This window comes from Camelus bactrianus, chromosome 7, assembly GCF_048773025.1.
Source record: "Camelus bactrianus isolate YW-2024 breed Bactrian camel chromosome 7, ASM4877302v1, whole genome shotgun sequence".
Classification (NCBI taxonomy): domain Eukaryota; kingdom Metazoa; phylum Chordata; class Mammalia; order Artiodactyla; family Camelidae; genus Camelus; species Camelus bactrianus.
In genome coordinates, this window is record NC_133545.1 from 69411210 (window position 1) to 69426065 (window position 14856).

The 14856-nt window shown below is 36.3% G+C and overlaps 1 protein-coding gene across 1 annotated transcript in view; it reads left to right on the top strand.

Moving 5' to 3' along the window:
* SEMA3E (semaphorin 3E) overlaps positions 1-14856 on the top strand; it is a 226253-nt gene that overhangs the window by 138317 nt on the left and 73080 nt on the right. Inside the window, exon 4 of the mRNA XM_010946629.3 lies at positions 1916-2035. Coding sequence (XP_010944931.2) covers positions 1916-2035 — 120 coding nt within the window. The remainder of the gene's footprint in view (positions 1-1915; positions 2036-14856) is intronic.

The window sequence follows — 14856 nt, forward strand, 5'->3', positions numbered from 1 at the left end:
AGACGACGGCAAAGGCAGTAAACAGACTTTACCTATTGCACATGTCGGAGGATGTCTCCTACTGAAAGAGTCATAATCTGTTTCTCCATAACATCCCTGCAGCGTGGGAGAGGGAAGAGGTGGTACAGCAGCAGCAGCCCTGCCAAGGGTGCTGGCACATGAGTGCAGGGACTTGACAGATGCTGGGAGTAGCTGGCTGACGACACAAGTCACGACTGTGGAGGAAGACATCCACATCTCCTTTGGAAAATTAACTCAATTTTCTTTTCAGTAAGAAAAAGAAAAAAAATTACCATGTAAAAAAGTAACACACATCACACCAACTCCTCATTCTCTCTAGCATCTGGGTAACAGCCAAGGAATGAGTCAAGACATTCTTGCTGCCCTTAGTCTACAGCATGATGCTGACTAATTGAACACATTCAGAGGCTGTGTCAGTCTAAGTGCAGCTGAACCCAGATGTGGTTTAATTGGCTCAGTCAAGATGTGATGGTTTCAGGAGATGAAAAGCATGTGCTTATAGCAATATGCAAATAGAATATTTTTCTCATCTGATTGATTAGATTTTCCCAATTGTATGCATCATCAACAGAATAAGATGCTACCTGATTGGGAAATTGAAGAGATCTGTGTGCACCAGATAATTAGTTCAGCAGTGCCTTCCTTGTTCTTATATATCTTATATAATCTGAATCACTTATGATGAGATGGTTTTGCTGGCTTTTTCATCCTAATACTGTTATATGAGAGACTTTAAAAATTAGAATCTGTCCTTATAAAACATTACATTTACTATTGTATGTATTGGCACCAAAGTAACATTTAGCAGTAAAAGGGCTTAGTATTTTTCTCATTTTTTGTAAATGAATTAGCAATACCTAATTTGCCAACAAGGAGTTTGCTAGAATTAATTTAGTCAAGTTGGTTTGAAGCATTTTTAAATTTGTTGTCATTCAACAGACTCATCTAGTGACTTATGTATTAAAACTTTGTTAAACATGGAGTATGTCTTAGGTACTGTGTTTGATTAACTGCAGAATACAGAGATGTGTAAAATCAAGACTCTGTTCTCAATAAGCTTATAGTTGAATCCCAGCATAGGCAGACTAGAGCTCTGGGACCATGTGTGACCTGCCATGAATGAAGTTTGATTGGAACACAACCACATACATTCCTTTTTGTATCGCCATTGGCTGCTTGCATACTGTTGCTGCAGAAGTAAGTAGTTACAACAGAGAGTGGATGGCCCATCAAACTAAATATACTTACTCTCTGGTCCTTTATAGAAAAAGTTTGCAGATCCCTGGACTGTAATCTTAAGAGTAATAAATGTAAAAGGTTATTTTTTATCAGTTTTTTGTTTACTTGAAAATTCTCCCTGAATGTGCTTTATGTGACTGTATGAGTTTGAAAATACGACTTATTTTCCCAAACATCAAAGCTCTGTAGCACCCTAAAGTCTGCATATGCTTCCTTAAGGGTAATGAAGCTTTTTCTGATTATTCATTGTCTGATGTTATGCTGATTCATTGTTTATATGTAATTTAAAAAAAAAACAGCATTGGGAATAATTTAATCACTTGGTAGAACATATTGCCATGAAAATCTTTACACCTGAATACATTTCTGAACGGTGCTTTTTTTATCCCTCAGTTGTGTACTAGAGTACATGAAAATGGTATGCCCCCATTATTAACTGTGATTCATACATCACTGCTGACTAAAATGTGCATCAGTCCTCCAGTCTCTTCTGCTGGTCCTTGTCCTCTTTTCCTTGAGCCCTGTTGTCTCCTCTCGCCAAAAGAGGCTTATACATGAGATTTCTACAGTTAGGAAAAACAAAAACAAAGATCAAAAAACAGCTAAATGTTTTTATTACACTAGCCAATTTCTCCCTTTTTTCCCCCTGCTTTAGAGTGAATGTGCAAACTATGTTCGGGTTTTGCACCACTATAACAGGACACACCTTCTGACCTGTGGTACCGGAGCTTTTGACCCGCTTTGTGCCTTCATCAGAGTGGGATACCATTTGGAGGTATGATGATTTCATTCGTTGCAGTCAGTGAATTATCAAAAGTAATGCTGAAGAGAACTTTGTTTTAAAAAGAAAGGTTGTGACATTTCTTTGGATGAAAGAGGAAGAGCATTTGTGATCTTCTGATTCACCTTGCTTGAGTCAAAGAAATGATCTCTCTGGGCCTTAAAATCTTTGTCAGTTATAAAATCTGTGAGCCAATTAACTCTTTATGTATTCTTCACTGAACGATTTCCTTTGCTTAATTTGTCCACTTAAAGTATTTCTTAATATCAAAATGCTCTCTCTTGTGTTTTTATAGAAATTTTTATTCCTGAAAGCACCAAATTAGAATGAGTATACGTATGAATATATATACACATATGTATTTATGAATACATTTATACAAATAAAATTACTAGATATAGTACTTTTAAAAAGACACGCAAAGACCTGTTGATCCTGTAATAACTCCTTTTCTCAGCCTGGGGAGGTGGGGTTGGGATGGGGAGAGATTGTAAACTGACTTAAGCTAAACATTAGTGGGTGAGAACTATACGTGTCTTCCTGGACCCCGCCATTAGGTGATATGGTATCATTGAAAGCAAATCCCAGCTGAATTCTGCCGCACACACATGCGCGCGCGCGCGCACACACACACACACCACACACACACACACACACCACACACACACACAAAATACTTACTAACGAACAGCCTTGAAGAGCAATCATATAAACTGTTTCAACCTTGGTGAGTTCTCCACTCTTGTTTATTTAGGTACATTTTCAAGCACCTTATGTCATAGTTTCACTGTGAGGCATACTAAACAATATACTGGTGTCAGGGCCTGCTACCTTTTATTGAGCTTAGAAGGCAGAATCCTCAGTTAAGACAGGACACAGACAAAACAGAGCTACAGCAGTTAGTTTCTCCTGATTCTTACACCCCGTTTATGAAAGGGTAGCAGTGACTATAAAATATTTTCAGCCACTGCACATGAAGAACAACATTCATTTCACTAGTGAAAAATTATTTCTGATATTCTTGATTCTAGTTAATATTCAGGTGCACACAAAATTAGTAGTATCTGAAGTGTTTACTCTTACTGCCTCTGCAGAGTGCCCTGATTGAGGTATTTCAGCTGTGAAGTGTCTTTATAGGCAGGATTTTTGATTTGCATATTTTCAATGCTAACTAACCACCCCTAGTTGTAGATTAATGTTAAGTAGCATACACAAACACATCATAGTGTATTTACTAAATTATTTTACGGAAACAGTGCAGGCCATATAGTGGGAAAGACTTCAGACAAAGATGTCGAAAGCAAATAAATCCAGTGCAAAGTCAGAATGTTTACATATATACAGATATACAGAGTATACATATGTGTACACATATGTACACATGTTTATACAAACACACAGATATTCATGCAAACTTAGAATATATACAACTTTTGGTGCAGATCTGTTGGCAACAATCCTCTTAGTTTTCATTTATCTGAAAATACCTTTATTTCATCCTTTTTTTGGAAGGATATTTTCCCTGGAGGTAGAATTCCGGTTAACAATTTTTTTTTTTCTTTAAACATCTCAGAAATTCTTTATTATCTTATAACCTCTTTCTGTTGTAAATTCAGGTTTCATTCATAATGATATTACTCTGTTTGTAATTGCTTTATCTTTCAAAATTTTCTCTTTCTCTTTGTTTTTCAGTAGTTTTTCTATAGTGTGCCTATGTGTGTGGTTGGAATGGTAGTTGGGAGATTGGTATTTATATTTCTTGGGACACTAAGATTTTTAGATACAGAGTTTACATTTTGTGCCAAACTTATGGCCTTTTTTTTTTAAATTAAATCTCTGCCTCATTCCCTCAATCCTCTCATTCAGAGAGAGAGAGAAAGAGAGAGAAATAGACAGACAAAAAGACAGGCAGACAAATTGACTTTTGGGCATTGTCCCACAGATCACTGAGATTCTGTTCATTTTTATTCAATCTCTTGTCTGTTTTTCCAATTGAATAAATATTATTCACTTATTTTCAAGCTTATTAACCCCTTCTTCTGACATCTTTAATATGCTGTTAAGCCCACTCCACTAATGGTACATATAAATACTGTACTTTTTAGTTCTAGAACTTTCATTTTGTATATTTTCCATTTCTATACTGAGCTTTCCCCCATATTTTTACTCATTGTAACTATATTTTCCTTTAAGCCTTTGAACATATGTTAACAGCTATTTTAAAATCCCTATGTGCTAACTTAAACACCTGGGTCAGCATAAGGTAATTTTGCATTGACTACTTTTTCTCTTGCTGTGGATCATATTTTCTTGTATCTTTGCATGTCTAGTAATTTTTATTTTGTACTGGACATTATAGATTATATGTTTTTATTTTGTGTTCTGAATTCTATTATCTTTTGAATAGGGTCAGTTTTTATTCTAGTAGGGCGTTTACCTGTCAAGACTCCCACTCCAAGCTCCCTTGCAGCAGGCAGCAGCCACAAATCCCTGTCATCTTTGTAGCCACTGCTTTTCATGGTCTGCTTGCACCTGTAGTTCAGCTGTCAGCTAAAGATTTGGGAGAGAGTATGTGCATATATCTCAGGGTGCCTCCTTCAGTTTCTGGGTACGTTGTCTCACTTTTCATCTGATCTGGTACCTTAGATATCTGTTCTGTGGCTTTCCAGGCTAGTAAGTCTCTAGCTTTCTGCTTGAGTTGTAGCCATTCCTCACCACATGAATTAGGTTTCCTTGAGTGAAAAACTCTCCAGTCTCTGTCTGCTCTTACCTCATCTCCAGTGCCTTCAAATAATTGTTTTTTATATTTTTTTACTTAGTTAATCATCATTATCTGTGGGAGTTAGTTCAATACAAGCTGCATTGTCACTATTAGAAGTGAAACGCCATGTAATTCACCTTCACATTCATGACGTTGAATATTTTTCTCATGTAAGTGTCTAAGTATTAGGTATGATTAAAACATATTTTGAAAACAAAATTCTCTGTGTCATAAAAGGAATTTGTGGTCATATGGTAATAAGGGCAGTGAAAGATTTATTCCCAGAACTCTACTTAGAGGCTTGATAATTTCATATGAGGGAATGAAAAATTGTAAATTATTATAGGTAAGGAAAATGCTTTGAAAAACACAGAGAGAGACACATATGGAGTAGGTTCACAGACATTAGTCTAGTTGGTTGGGAAATAGCAGGAGTTAAACTGGGGCAAATTGGTGGAGGATTTTAATGCCAGACAGTGGCATTCTATGTTATAGCTAAAAAATAGCATAGAGACCATGAAGGACTTGGAGCAGAGTGTTTGATTGACATGCCATGGGTAATATTTAGGATTGATCCAAGCAGAGAAGGATGAAAGGCAGAGAGAAGTTAGAGGAGGCTATTGTAAGAATCTTTGTGAGAGATGATGAGGATATTTAAGAGTGTTGTCACAAGCAGAGGAAAGGAGATGTGGGACTGATGTGAGAAGCCACTCAGCAGGAATTTATATAATTTAACGTTTTATTGGATGTTGCTGGTGAGCTGGCATTTAAAAACAATTTGATTTTATTTCTTGATGCTTGGGAAGAAAAAGTCTGTAACAGCAAGAGGAAGCTGTGGAGGCAGAGTATGTATGTTTTTGTGAGAACATAAAAAGTGCTCCATGTTTCTCAATTATAACTTTCCCCCATACACAGCTATTTGAAAAAATTGATCCTGGAGCTAGGATAGGATATTATCAGAATAGTTTGATTTATTGAACCCTAGGGAGTTAATAGTCCCTGAAGGAGTCTCTCCTTTTCTCTTTTTCTCTCTCTCCCTCGTTCTCTCTTATTTTTTCCTCACTTTCCTTCTCCACCTTACACTTTACCAAAGTAACTTGGAAAATGCCATTATTTAGGTGACAGTAGAATGTCTAGGGAATACCAGTGTAAACAGACTGAGCAAACAGAGTAGTATAAGGCAAAGTAGAATCACACTTGGAAAAAGAAAAAAATTAATGATTATTAGACAATATCATCAATGCTACAGGGAGAGCCGTTTTGGTAAAGAGATGAGTGATTAAGATGTAGGAAGTTAGGAAGTGACTAAATAGTGATAAAATAAATGCAGTAATATTGTCTGTTTAATCCAGAAATAGAATTGTTAAGGAAAACATATATAAGGAAGGATATAAAAGTGTAGGAGTGTTGAAAGAAGTTTTTCCTTAGGATAGTCAATCAAGAAACTTAAATTATTTATTTAATAAGAGGATGTAATCACCTGCCTTCTTAGAGACTAGGTAGGGAGCAAGTTTGCCAGAGAGGAGGGCTGTCAGATAGTCAGTGGAGAGAGCTCATTAGCAGTTGGATATAAAGGGCTGTTTTTCAGGAGATAAATCTGAACTAGAAATATTGATTTGAGAATTAACAGCATATATATGTGTGTGAAAGCTGAGATCTTTAGGTATGATATCATTGCTTGGGAAGAGAATGTGAGTAAAAATAGCTGCATATGGAGCCCAGAAACACCAATATTTGAAAAGTTAGTGGAGGAAGAAAAAGCCCATAAAGGAGACTACTAAGGAGTTACTAGAAAAGTTAGGAGGAAAATAAGAGAGTGAGATAGAACAGAAATGAGGGAGTGATCACCAGTGTTAGAAGTCTCCAAGAGTCACTGTCGTTGCACCTAGAAAGTCTTTGGAGGCATTTATGAGAGGAGTTTCAATAAAATGAGGATGCAAACCATGGTCTTCTGGCATTAAAGGATTGAAAGCCAGCTTTGTCTTGAATCACTTTTACCTCTTTATTTTATTATTTATAACTTTTTACTGAAGTATAATGTAAATACAGGAAGTACACAGCATGTGAATGAGTTGCTAGACCATTTCTACAAATTGAATTCCCTGTGTAACAGATATCTGGATCAGATCATTTCTTTTCTTTTAATTTTTTTGCTTTTGTTTTCATCATTTATTTTTCCTCAGAGGATGTAAACTCGGGTTTATTTTGTTTGTTTTTTTCTCTTACTCCCCTTCTAGTTTAGTCTTCATTTTCAAAGTGATTTTTTCTTTTGATTTCAGAATCCTTCCTGAATTCTATCACTTCATTTTTGAGTTTTTCTAATTTTGATGTATGCTTTTCTTGTATTTCTCCTATCATTTTCTTAATTTATTTTAGCTTCTGTTGAAATACTAATAAGTTGTGTTTGATTCTCATCTATTTTGTGAAATGTCTCTTTGACAGACTTTCATGGTCTATGGTAATGTTAATTCTGTTTCTTATTCTTTTATCCAAAAATAACATTGTACTGGATTCAGATGGGATCTTTTTCTGTTGCTCATTTTTATATAAAATTAGTTTTCCAGAGCTTTTAGAAAGAAAGTGTAGATCAGAATAATTGTATATCTAGCTTCATATTTTAGAACTCACCATTCTGTTTTGTGAAGTGTTCAAAAACATGGAGATATAAACGGATAAATATAAATGTAGATAAAGATTTGCATAAAGACATAGATATAGATATTCTTTAGGCTATGATCTCCTCTTTTGTCTGGATATTGCTTTCCTTTGACCTTCTTTTTTCCTTTCTTAGACAAGTTATATTCAACTCACAGGAGTTTCTTCTTGGTAGGGAAGTTGGCTGGTTAATTTTGAGGGTTCATAGGGCTCTATCCTTCCCACAGGCCACTTCTATCACAGTCCTATCAGACTGAATCAGCATGAATTTCTCCAAAGTTCAGCCGTCATTCTGAAGTGATGCTGTACACTCAGTGAGCACTTACTGGAAGTTTGAGAGTTCTTTACTCCCCACAGTTGACAAAACCTGGTTGCTTTTCTCTGCTTCCTTCTGCAAGATATTAATACTCTATGTGGCTTATAGCTTGCAGTGGTTCCTCCACACCTGCTGGTACTTGGGGACCCACGGAGATGTCTTAACAGGCCAGTTTGCTGTAGGTGTTGTCTGTGAACTTTTGATTTGGCATTTCTAGTTGATCCATCTGTTTTTCTGGGAGAGCTTATGGAGAACAGAATATATGCCTCTGCTGCTGTCCTCTCAGAAGTCTAATATTATGGAGTCCAGGCTCATATTGCTTGCCATACAATTGAAGCCAGCAATGAGAGATGAGTTGTGGGGCAAAGAATAGCAACTTTATTTGCAAAGCCAGCAAACCAAGAAGATAGTGGACTAGTGTCCCCAAAGTACCATCTTACCTGAGTTAGAATTCAGGTATCTTTTATACTAAAAGGGGTGGAGGTGTGTCTGGTTGTTGCAGACTTCTTGGTGCAAGAATCCTTTGTTCTTGGAACTGGTCATGTAAGTCTGGTCACAATGTTCCTATAAACCTCTAACAAAAATGTTAGTCTGTGTCCTCTAACTTTTTATCTCCAAATGAATGGAAGTGTTATACCTTTAAGGATCAGAGTCTTGAGAATGGGTTGTCATGTATATTTCAGACTATAGGCAATGTTCTTTTACAAAAAGTGCAGAGCCAGCATGACTGCGCACAGGCAACAGAACACAAAGCTTAGAACTAGAGGAATAGATCCAATATGGAGTCAAGTTTGTTCTTCTTTGTTACTTTGTTTGTTCTTAGGTACTTTGTCAGAGTACCTTTTAAATAATAAAATGCTATACAAATATGAAGTACCACGTAAAATACTACAAGTTTATGTCTCCCTGTAATTTTACTCACCTTACCAAAAAATGGGAATTTTCTGTTACTATAGAGATTCAGACAGAAAAAATCCCAGAAGTTCACACATAAAATAAATTTCTAGAGAATTGGCAAAGGCCTTGAATGGCTGCAAAATGAAAATTGATTTTTGTTACACTTAGCAACCTAAGTTTCTCTTAGAATACAATGATTTTAACACAATGATATTAGTGTGCTACTATTTGTGTTCATTTTCTGTGTTGCGAAACAAATTACCAAAAGTTTGGCAGCTTAAAACAACATACATTAATTACCTCATAGGTTCTGTGGGACAGGAGGAAGCCAAGCACTGCTTAGCTGACTCTGCTTTTCCAGGTCTCTCAATACTGAAATCAAGATATTATCTGGGCAACCATCTTTTTAGACCTCAGGGTCGTGTTCCAAGTTCTTGTGGTTGTTGGCAGAATTCAGTTCCTCGCAGCTGTCGGACTCAAGTGCTCATTTTCTTGATGGCTGTCACCCAGGGGCTGCTCCCAGCACCTAAGGGTCACCAGACATTCCTTGCCATGTGGTCCTATCACAGCAATGACAGCTTGTTTGAAGCCAGCAGCAAAATCTACCTGTCCAGTTTGCTAAGAGGGAGTCATATAATATAACCTAATTAAGAGAATTACTGTACCGTCACCATGTAAAATTCTATCATCTAGAGAGGAGTTTCCCACCGTGCTTCTAGGTCTTGCCCACACCCAAGGGGTGGAGATTATACTGGACATCTGTAAGAGGGGGTGGGAATTTTGGGGGCCGTTAATATTCTGCCCACCATACTTTCCTTTACTTATTTTCATGTGAAAGGAAGACTGCATTAGTACAAGTGTTTTAAATGGGTGTTTCTGTGGGAAGCAAGGCCAAGGCACAGTGAGGGATGAGAAGTAAAGTCATTTTTTAAACTTTGTTCACAGCTCTCCTCTTAAAAGTAACTTGCGTTCCTCCTTGTAAGGATGGAACTAAAGGATGAATATGTGGGCCCCCTCCCAAATTTTGCCTGACCCAACTTGGGGAAGTTTGATTGTCCTTGAGGGCATATGCATTTTAATATAGATTGCTGTAGTATTTCACTAGTGTAGGGTAAATTTTCTCAGTGTATTTTTATTTAAAGCCTGTTTATATCCATTGTTAAGTATGCAGACTAACTTAGTCATGCAAATGTGATCGGCTCCAAAGATAACCAGTAATGCACCTTTTGATTTTCATTATATGATTTTGACATGATTTTCATCTAGTGCAGAATGTATAGCTACTCAGCTATTGAAGTTGGGATAGTGCCAGCTTTAAAATCAAAAGGGTTGTACATATACCTCAATTCATTGTAAGTCTCTTTGAAAATATGCTAGAAACTGTCCCCAAATAATGTTTTTCCCAAGTTAGTCCACATTTGTACTTCATAGACTGGAAATTATGCATTTTTCTGGTTGTTTGTATTCTCCAGTTAAATAGGTTATGATGAGCCGATGAGAGATTACTCTCCAGATATAACAGGTTCTTGTTTTTAGAGTCATGTGTTTGACCTCACGGGTCCTTTAGAGCTTTAGACCAAGTGCAGCATCCAGTTTGTGGCCTGGTGCCCCGCTGGCTTCAAAGTTGGCGTTAATTTCCAGCCTCCCATGGTGTACCTGTGGAGACCTGGCCAAAGTAGTGAATCCTTTATTTTCAGTGAATATTGAAGATACCTTTTCAGGTGACAATACTTAAGTATCCAAAATAGATTGAAACATACATGTTATGAGCACATGGATTTTTTCAGGTATCTTTTTTAAAAGGTACTTAATATTTATTTCTTAGCAGATGAAATTTTAGTTTCTGCATGTAGTATAGAGTCAGATTTCTATTGGGAGAGCCAACAAAACTAGTAAGTTTCTAGAGGTTTAAAAAGTTACCCATTACAGTTATGTAACTGACACTAGTAATTTGTTTTACACAACTGATAACAGTATAGCCATGCATTTAATATTCTTTGTGTTTTTCGCAAAGAAATATGCACATTTTCATCTCACAAATTATTTTGTCTAGTATTAACTCTTGCCACACCCAGCTTTTAAACACACAAAATTTCAAAGATTGTCAGATTTGTTCTCTTAAAGGGTTTCTGTTAGGTCCCTATTTATTTCTATTTGGTTACCTGCAATTAACAGTAGGTAAAAAAATGTTAAAGGTAATAATTCTAAAATAATTTTGTAAAAATCTTAAAGGATATTAGTCATATGAATAGCATAAATATATGAAAATTTGCATTGAGTATTTAGCAATATTTATATTTTTAGATAATTTTAAAATATTGTTGGGCATTGGTTAAAAGAAATGTCCAGATTAAAATTTGCATTGGAAGAGTTTTATAAATCTTATTAGTCACATGTTTTGAAGGGCAATGCTGGTCTGAAACTTCCTGATCCATTTATGTGAAAGTAATATCTAGAAATTTTTTATTGATTTAAAAATTATGGCAGTTTATCATATACTCATTTCAAATAAGTGATTAAAAGGTCATATGTATTACCCTATGAAGTCAGGTTTATATTTTGTTTTCTGTCTCTGAAGTTTTCTTTCTGGAGACCATGTGGTATATATGTATTTTTGACTAGAAGTGTAATGGAAATTATAAGCAATGAACCTAGAGATTACCTAACAAAAATACTTTTTTTGAAGTAGGGAGAATGGAAATATTTTGTCATTGGAATGGGTATTAAAAGTTAATGTTAAAAAGGAAATTATTTACACTATCATTACAGCTATCAAGTAAAAACACAGCAATAATTTTTTTGAAAGAAGACATCCTAAGAGTTCTCATCACAAGGAAAAATTATTTTCCTTCTTTTATTTTGGATCTTAAAAAAAGACAAAAATTTTCTGAATAGGTAAAGAAGATCATTTCAAATTTCTTATCACATTAGATTGTGATTTGTTATTTAGAAATTAGCATGAGAAGACTTAAATAGTAGCTGATTTTTGAAAGAAATTTTATATCTTGTCCATCAGGTCCTCAGTCATTTTCTGCATTATTTCTCTGCTTTCTTTACTGCAAATCAAAAGATATTTTTCAGTGCAGATGATAGAAAAGGCAATGTTACAATTTCTGGGGCATAAAAAGGTGAGCATGACATTTTCTCCAGAAGCTTGCAGTCTATTATTTTTGTGATTTTTAGCATCCCTAAGGTTATTTAAAAATGTCTCAGGATAGAGGAGTTGTTCCTTCAAGGCCTGTCTCTCCTGTCAATCTTAATTGTGAAAGCTGGTTGTAGGATCTTCTGGTAGGAAGGGGAACAGGATTCCTTGGGGTAGTTTTTTTGTCAGAATGATTATATGAAAGCTTTTGGAAAGTCAGACTGCTTGACAAACTTCCCTTTCAGCTCACTCTTTTGCATGCTCTGTGTGTGAAGCAGTTGGTAAGAAACTCCATTCTCCAGCACCAAGTGCCTGGGAGCAAAGAGAAGGTACAGAGCAAAGCCGGTGATGCTGTGGTGCTGAGCCGCTTTCCTATTGGCCCCTGGGGACGAGGGACCAGGAGAGGCTTAGGCTGTGCCAGAACTCTAATTAACGAAGAGGCAGGCCAGATCCTCAGGGAGCAGTGAGCTCTGCTATGAGGGCTTTTTTCCCTCCACTTAATACGTAGAATACAGGGGAAAAGTCAGTAAAATAAAAAGTGAAAGTACCCCAGGGCCAACTTTTGTCCATTTCTTCTGTGCCACCCCCTGTTAATACCTTGTTTGATTTTCCAAATGTGTGTGTATTGCATGTATGATAACAAAAGATGTTAATATTCTACTTGGACTTATGATTTTGTTGATTTTTTACTCAAAACTATTTCAAAGACATTACTCTTTGTATATTTGGACATAATCTCATTCATTCAAATGGCTACATAATATTTCATAGTTAGAGTGGACCATAATGTAATTAAGTGATTCATTTTTAAACTATTGATCCTAAGGCTACAGCAAAGCAGAGAATGAGCGTGGTACTCGAGTGGTTGGGCACCCAAAGGGCAAATGAGCTGCTAGTGGCTGTGTCCCAGGAAGCATTCATGTCTCTTCTGTTGGATCAGACATTGTAAACTGGTGGCCATATGTCCAGTTCAGCTCACAGATGTGCTTTGTTTGTCACAGTGTTTCTTGTTGGTTTTCTTTTTAAGAGCCTACATTTGAAAACCGGTTGGTTGCACAGAGTAAATTGTGATTTCCATTGGAATGACATGAAAAGAATCAGTGGGTGCCTAGTAGTTGCCGCCCTGTTCCTCGCATAGGGCATGTGCTCGATTCCACAGTCCCCGTCACACACACAGTCCATGCTTCCACCCGGCTACTGTGGGTCCACCTGGTCCTGATGGGCATTTGCATTTGTTATTCAGGCACTAGAAGGATTATGAACTTCCTCAAAACCATTTCGTGGTTAGAATCTAGTGGTCGATAACCATGGGAAGAAGGAATGAGCAAGCCAATGAATTAATGAACGACTGGGTTTTGTTATATTCATACTTTGATGTAAAACTCTAACAGAATTCTAACAGTCCAAATTAAGAAATTTCTGGACTTTATTTTGATATATGAAAGTTTCAGTTAAACTTGGTGAATTTTTGCTTTTTTTCTGACTTTATAACTTTATAATGTTTTGCTTTTTAAAATAATTTTATTTGGTTCAATTGGTGTAAGTATTTATAAGGTAGACTTTATCTTATCCATTCTATAATAAGTTCCCTCTGTACTCACACTTTTTACTTTTAATTATGTGGATTCTGCTAACTTTTGAAAAGGTTTGGTGATAATAGATATTTATTTGTTTTTACTCTTCTGGTCTTTAGAACATAAAGAAGCATAGCACAGAGAGCAGAGACATTCTTTTTTTTTTTTAAGACATTCTTGAAGTATAGTTTTTTGTTAACTTTAAAGAAAAGTGTACAGATGAAAAAAAAATGTACCTATGATTAGTTTTTACAAGTTGAACACATCTGTGTAACCAGCGGCCAGATCAAGAAATAAAACATCGAAGTGGGGAGGATATAGCTCAGTGGCAGAGCACATACTTAGTATGCACCAGGTCCTGAGTTCAATCCCCAGTACTTCCATTAAAAAGAAATAAAACATTCCAGTACCCCAGAATCCCTGCTGTGGTTCTTTCACTAAGTATCCATCCCCCACCCCAGCCAAATTAACCACTATTCTGATTTCTATCACCATAGATTAGTTTTGCCTCTTTTAGAATTAGTAGAGTCCTGGAGCACATTTTTTGTGTGTCTAGCTTCTTTGCTTGAGAATATGGTGGGATCAGTGTGTGTTGTATACAGTTGTAGTTCATGTGTTCTCATTGCTCTGCAGTGTTTCTTTGTATGGGTACAGTTCAGTGTATTTACCCCATTGTCCTTTTGCTGAGCCTTTGGGTTGTTTACAGTTGCTGTGCTGTTATCATGCTGCCAGGAACATTCTTGTGCATGTCTTTTGGCAAACGTGCACGTGTATTTGCTTTGTATATTCTAGGAGTGGAATTACTGGGTCATGGAAGATGTGTATGCCCAGCTGTAGTAAATACTGCCAAACTGTTTTGCAGTCCATGTACCAGTTCCATGCCCTCTAGCAATACATGCACGTGCTAGTTACTCCACAGTCCCTAGACAATACTTAGTACTGTCTGTCTTTTTTCTAACTGTTTTGATGAAAATGTGTTGGTGTCACATTATGGTTTTAATTTTCATTTTCTTGATGACTAACGAAGTTGAGCACTTTTCACATATTTATCAAGGCTTAGGATTTTTTGAGTCATTCTTGAATTCTCTTTGCCATGTAAGAGCTACTTGATGTTGGCCAAATAAGTTTGTTGGGAGATTTTATGAGGGACCAAGTGGAAAATACCAGTTCAGTGTTGGACAGAAAGAAAATAGTCAGTTAAAGATAATTGCTACCATGACCCTTTTCTTTTGTCCTTTGAAAGTGATAAAAAAAATTTAAAACAAGGATCGAAAAATACAACTGGGGGAAAAATGGTGGAAGAGAAAAGCTGAATTAAGTATAGAAAAGTGCTGGAAAAGAGGACCAGGTAAGGAGAAACCAGTATTTCTTGATTGTTATACTGACTTTCTTGTCAGTCAGTAAATCCAGGAAAAAAGATGTGTTATATAGTTCACTTTAGAAGGAAGAGTGGAGAAATTAGTATCAGAA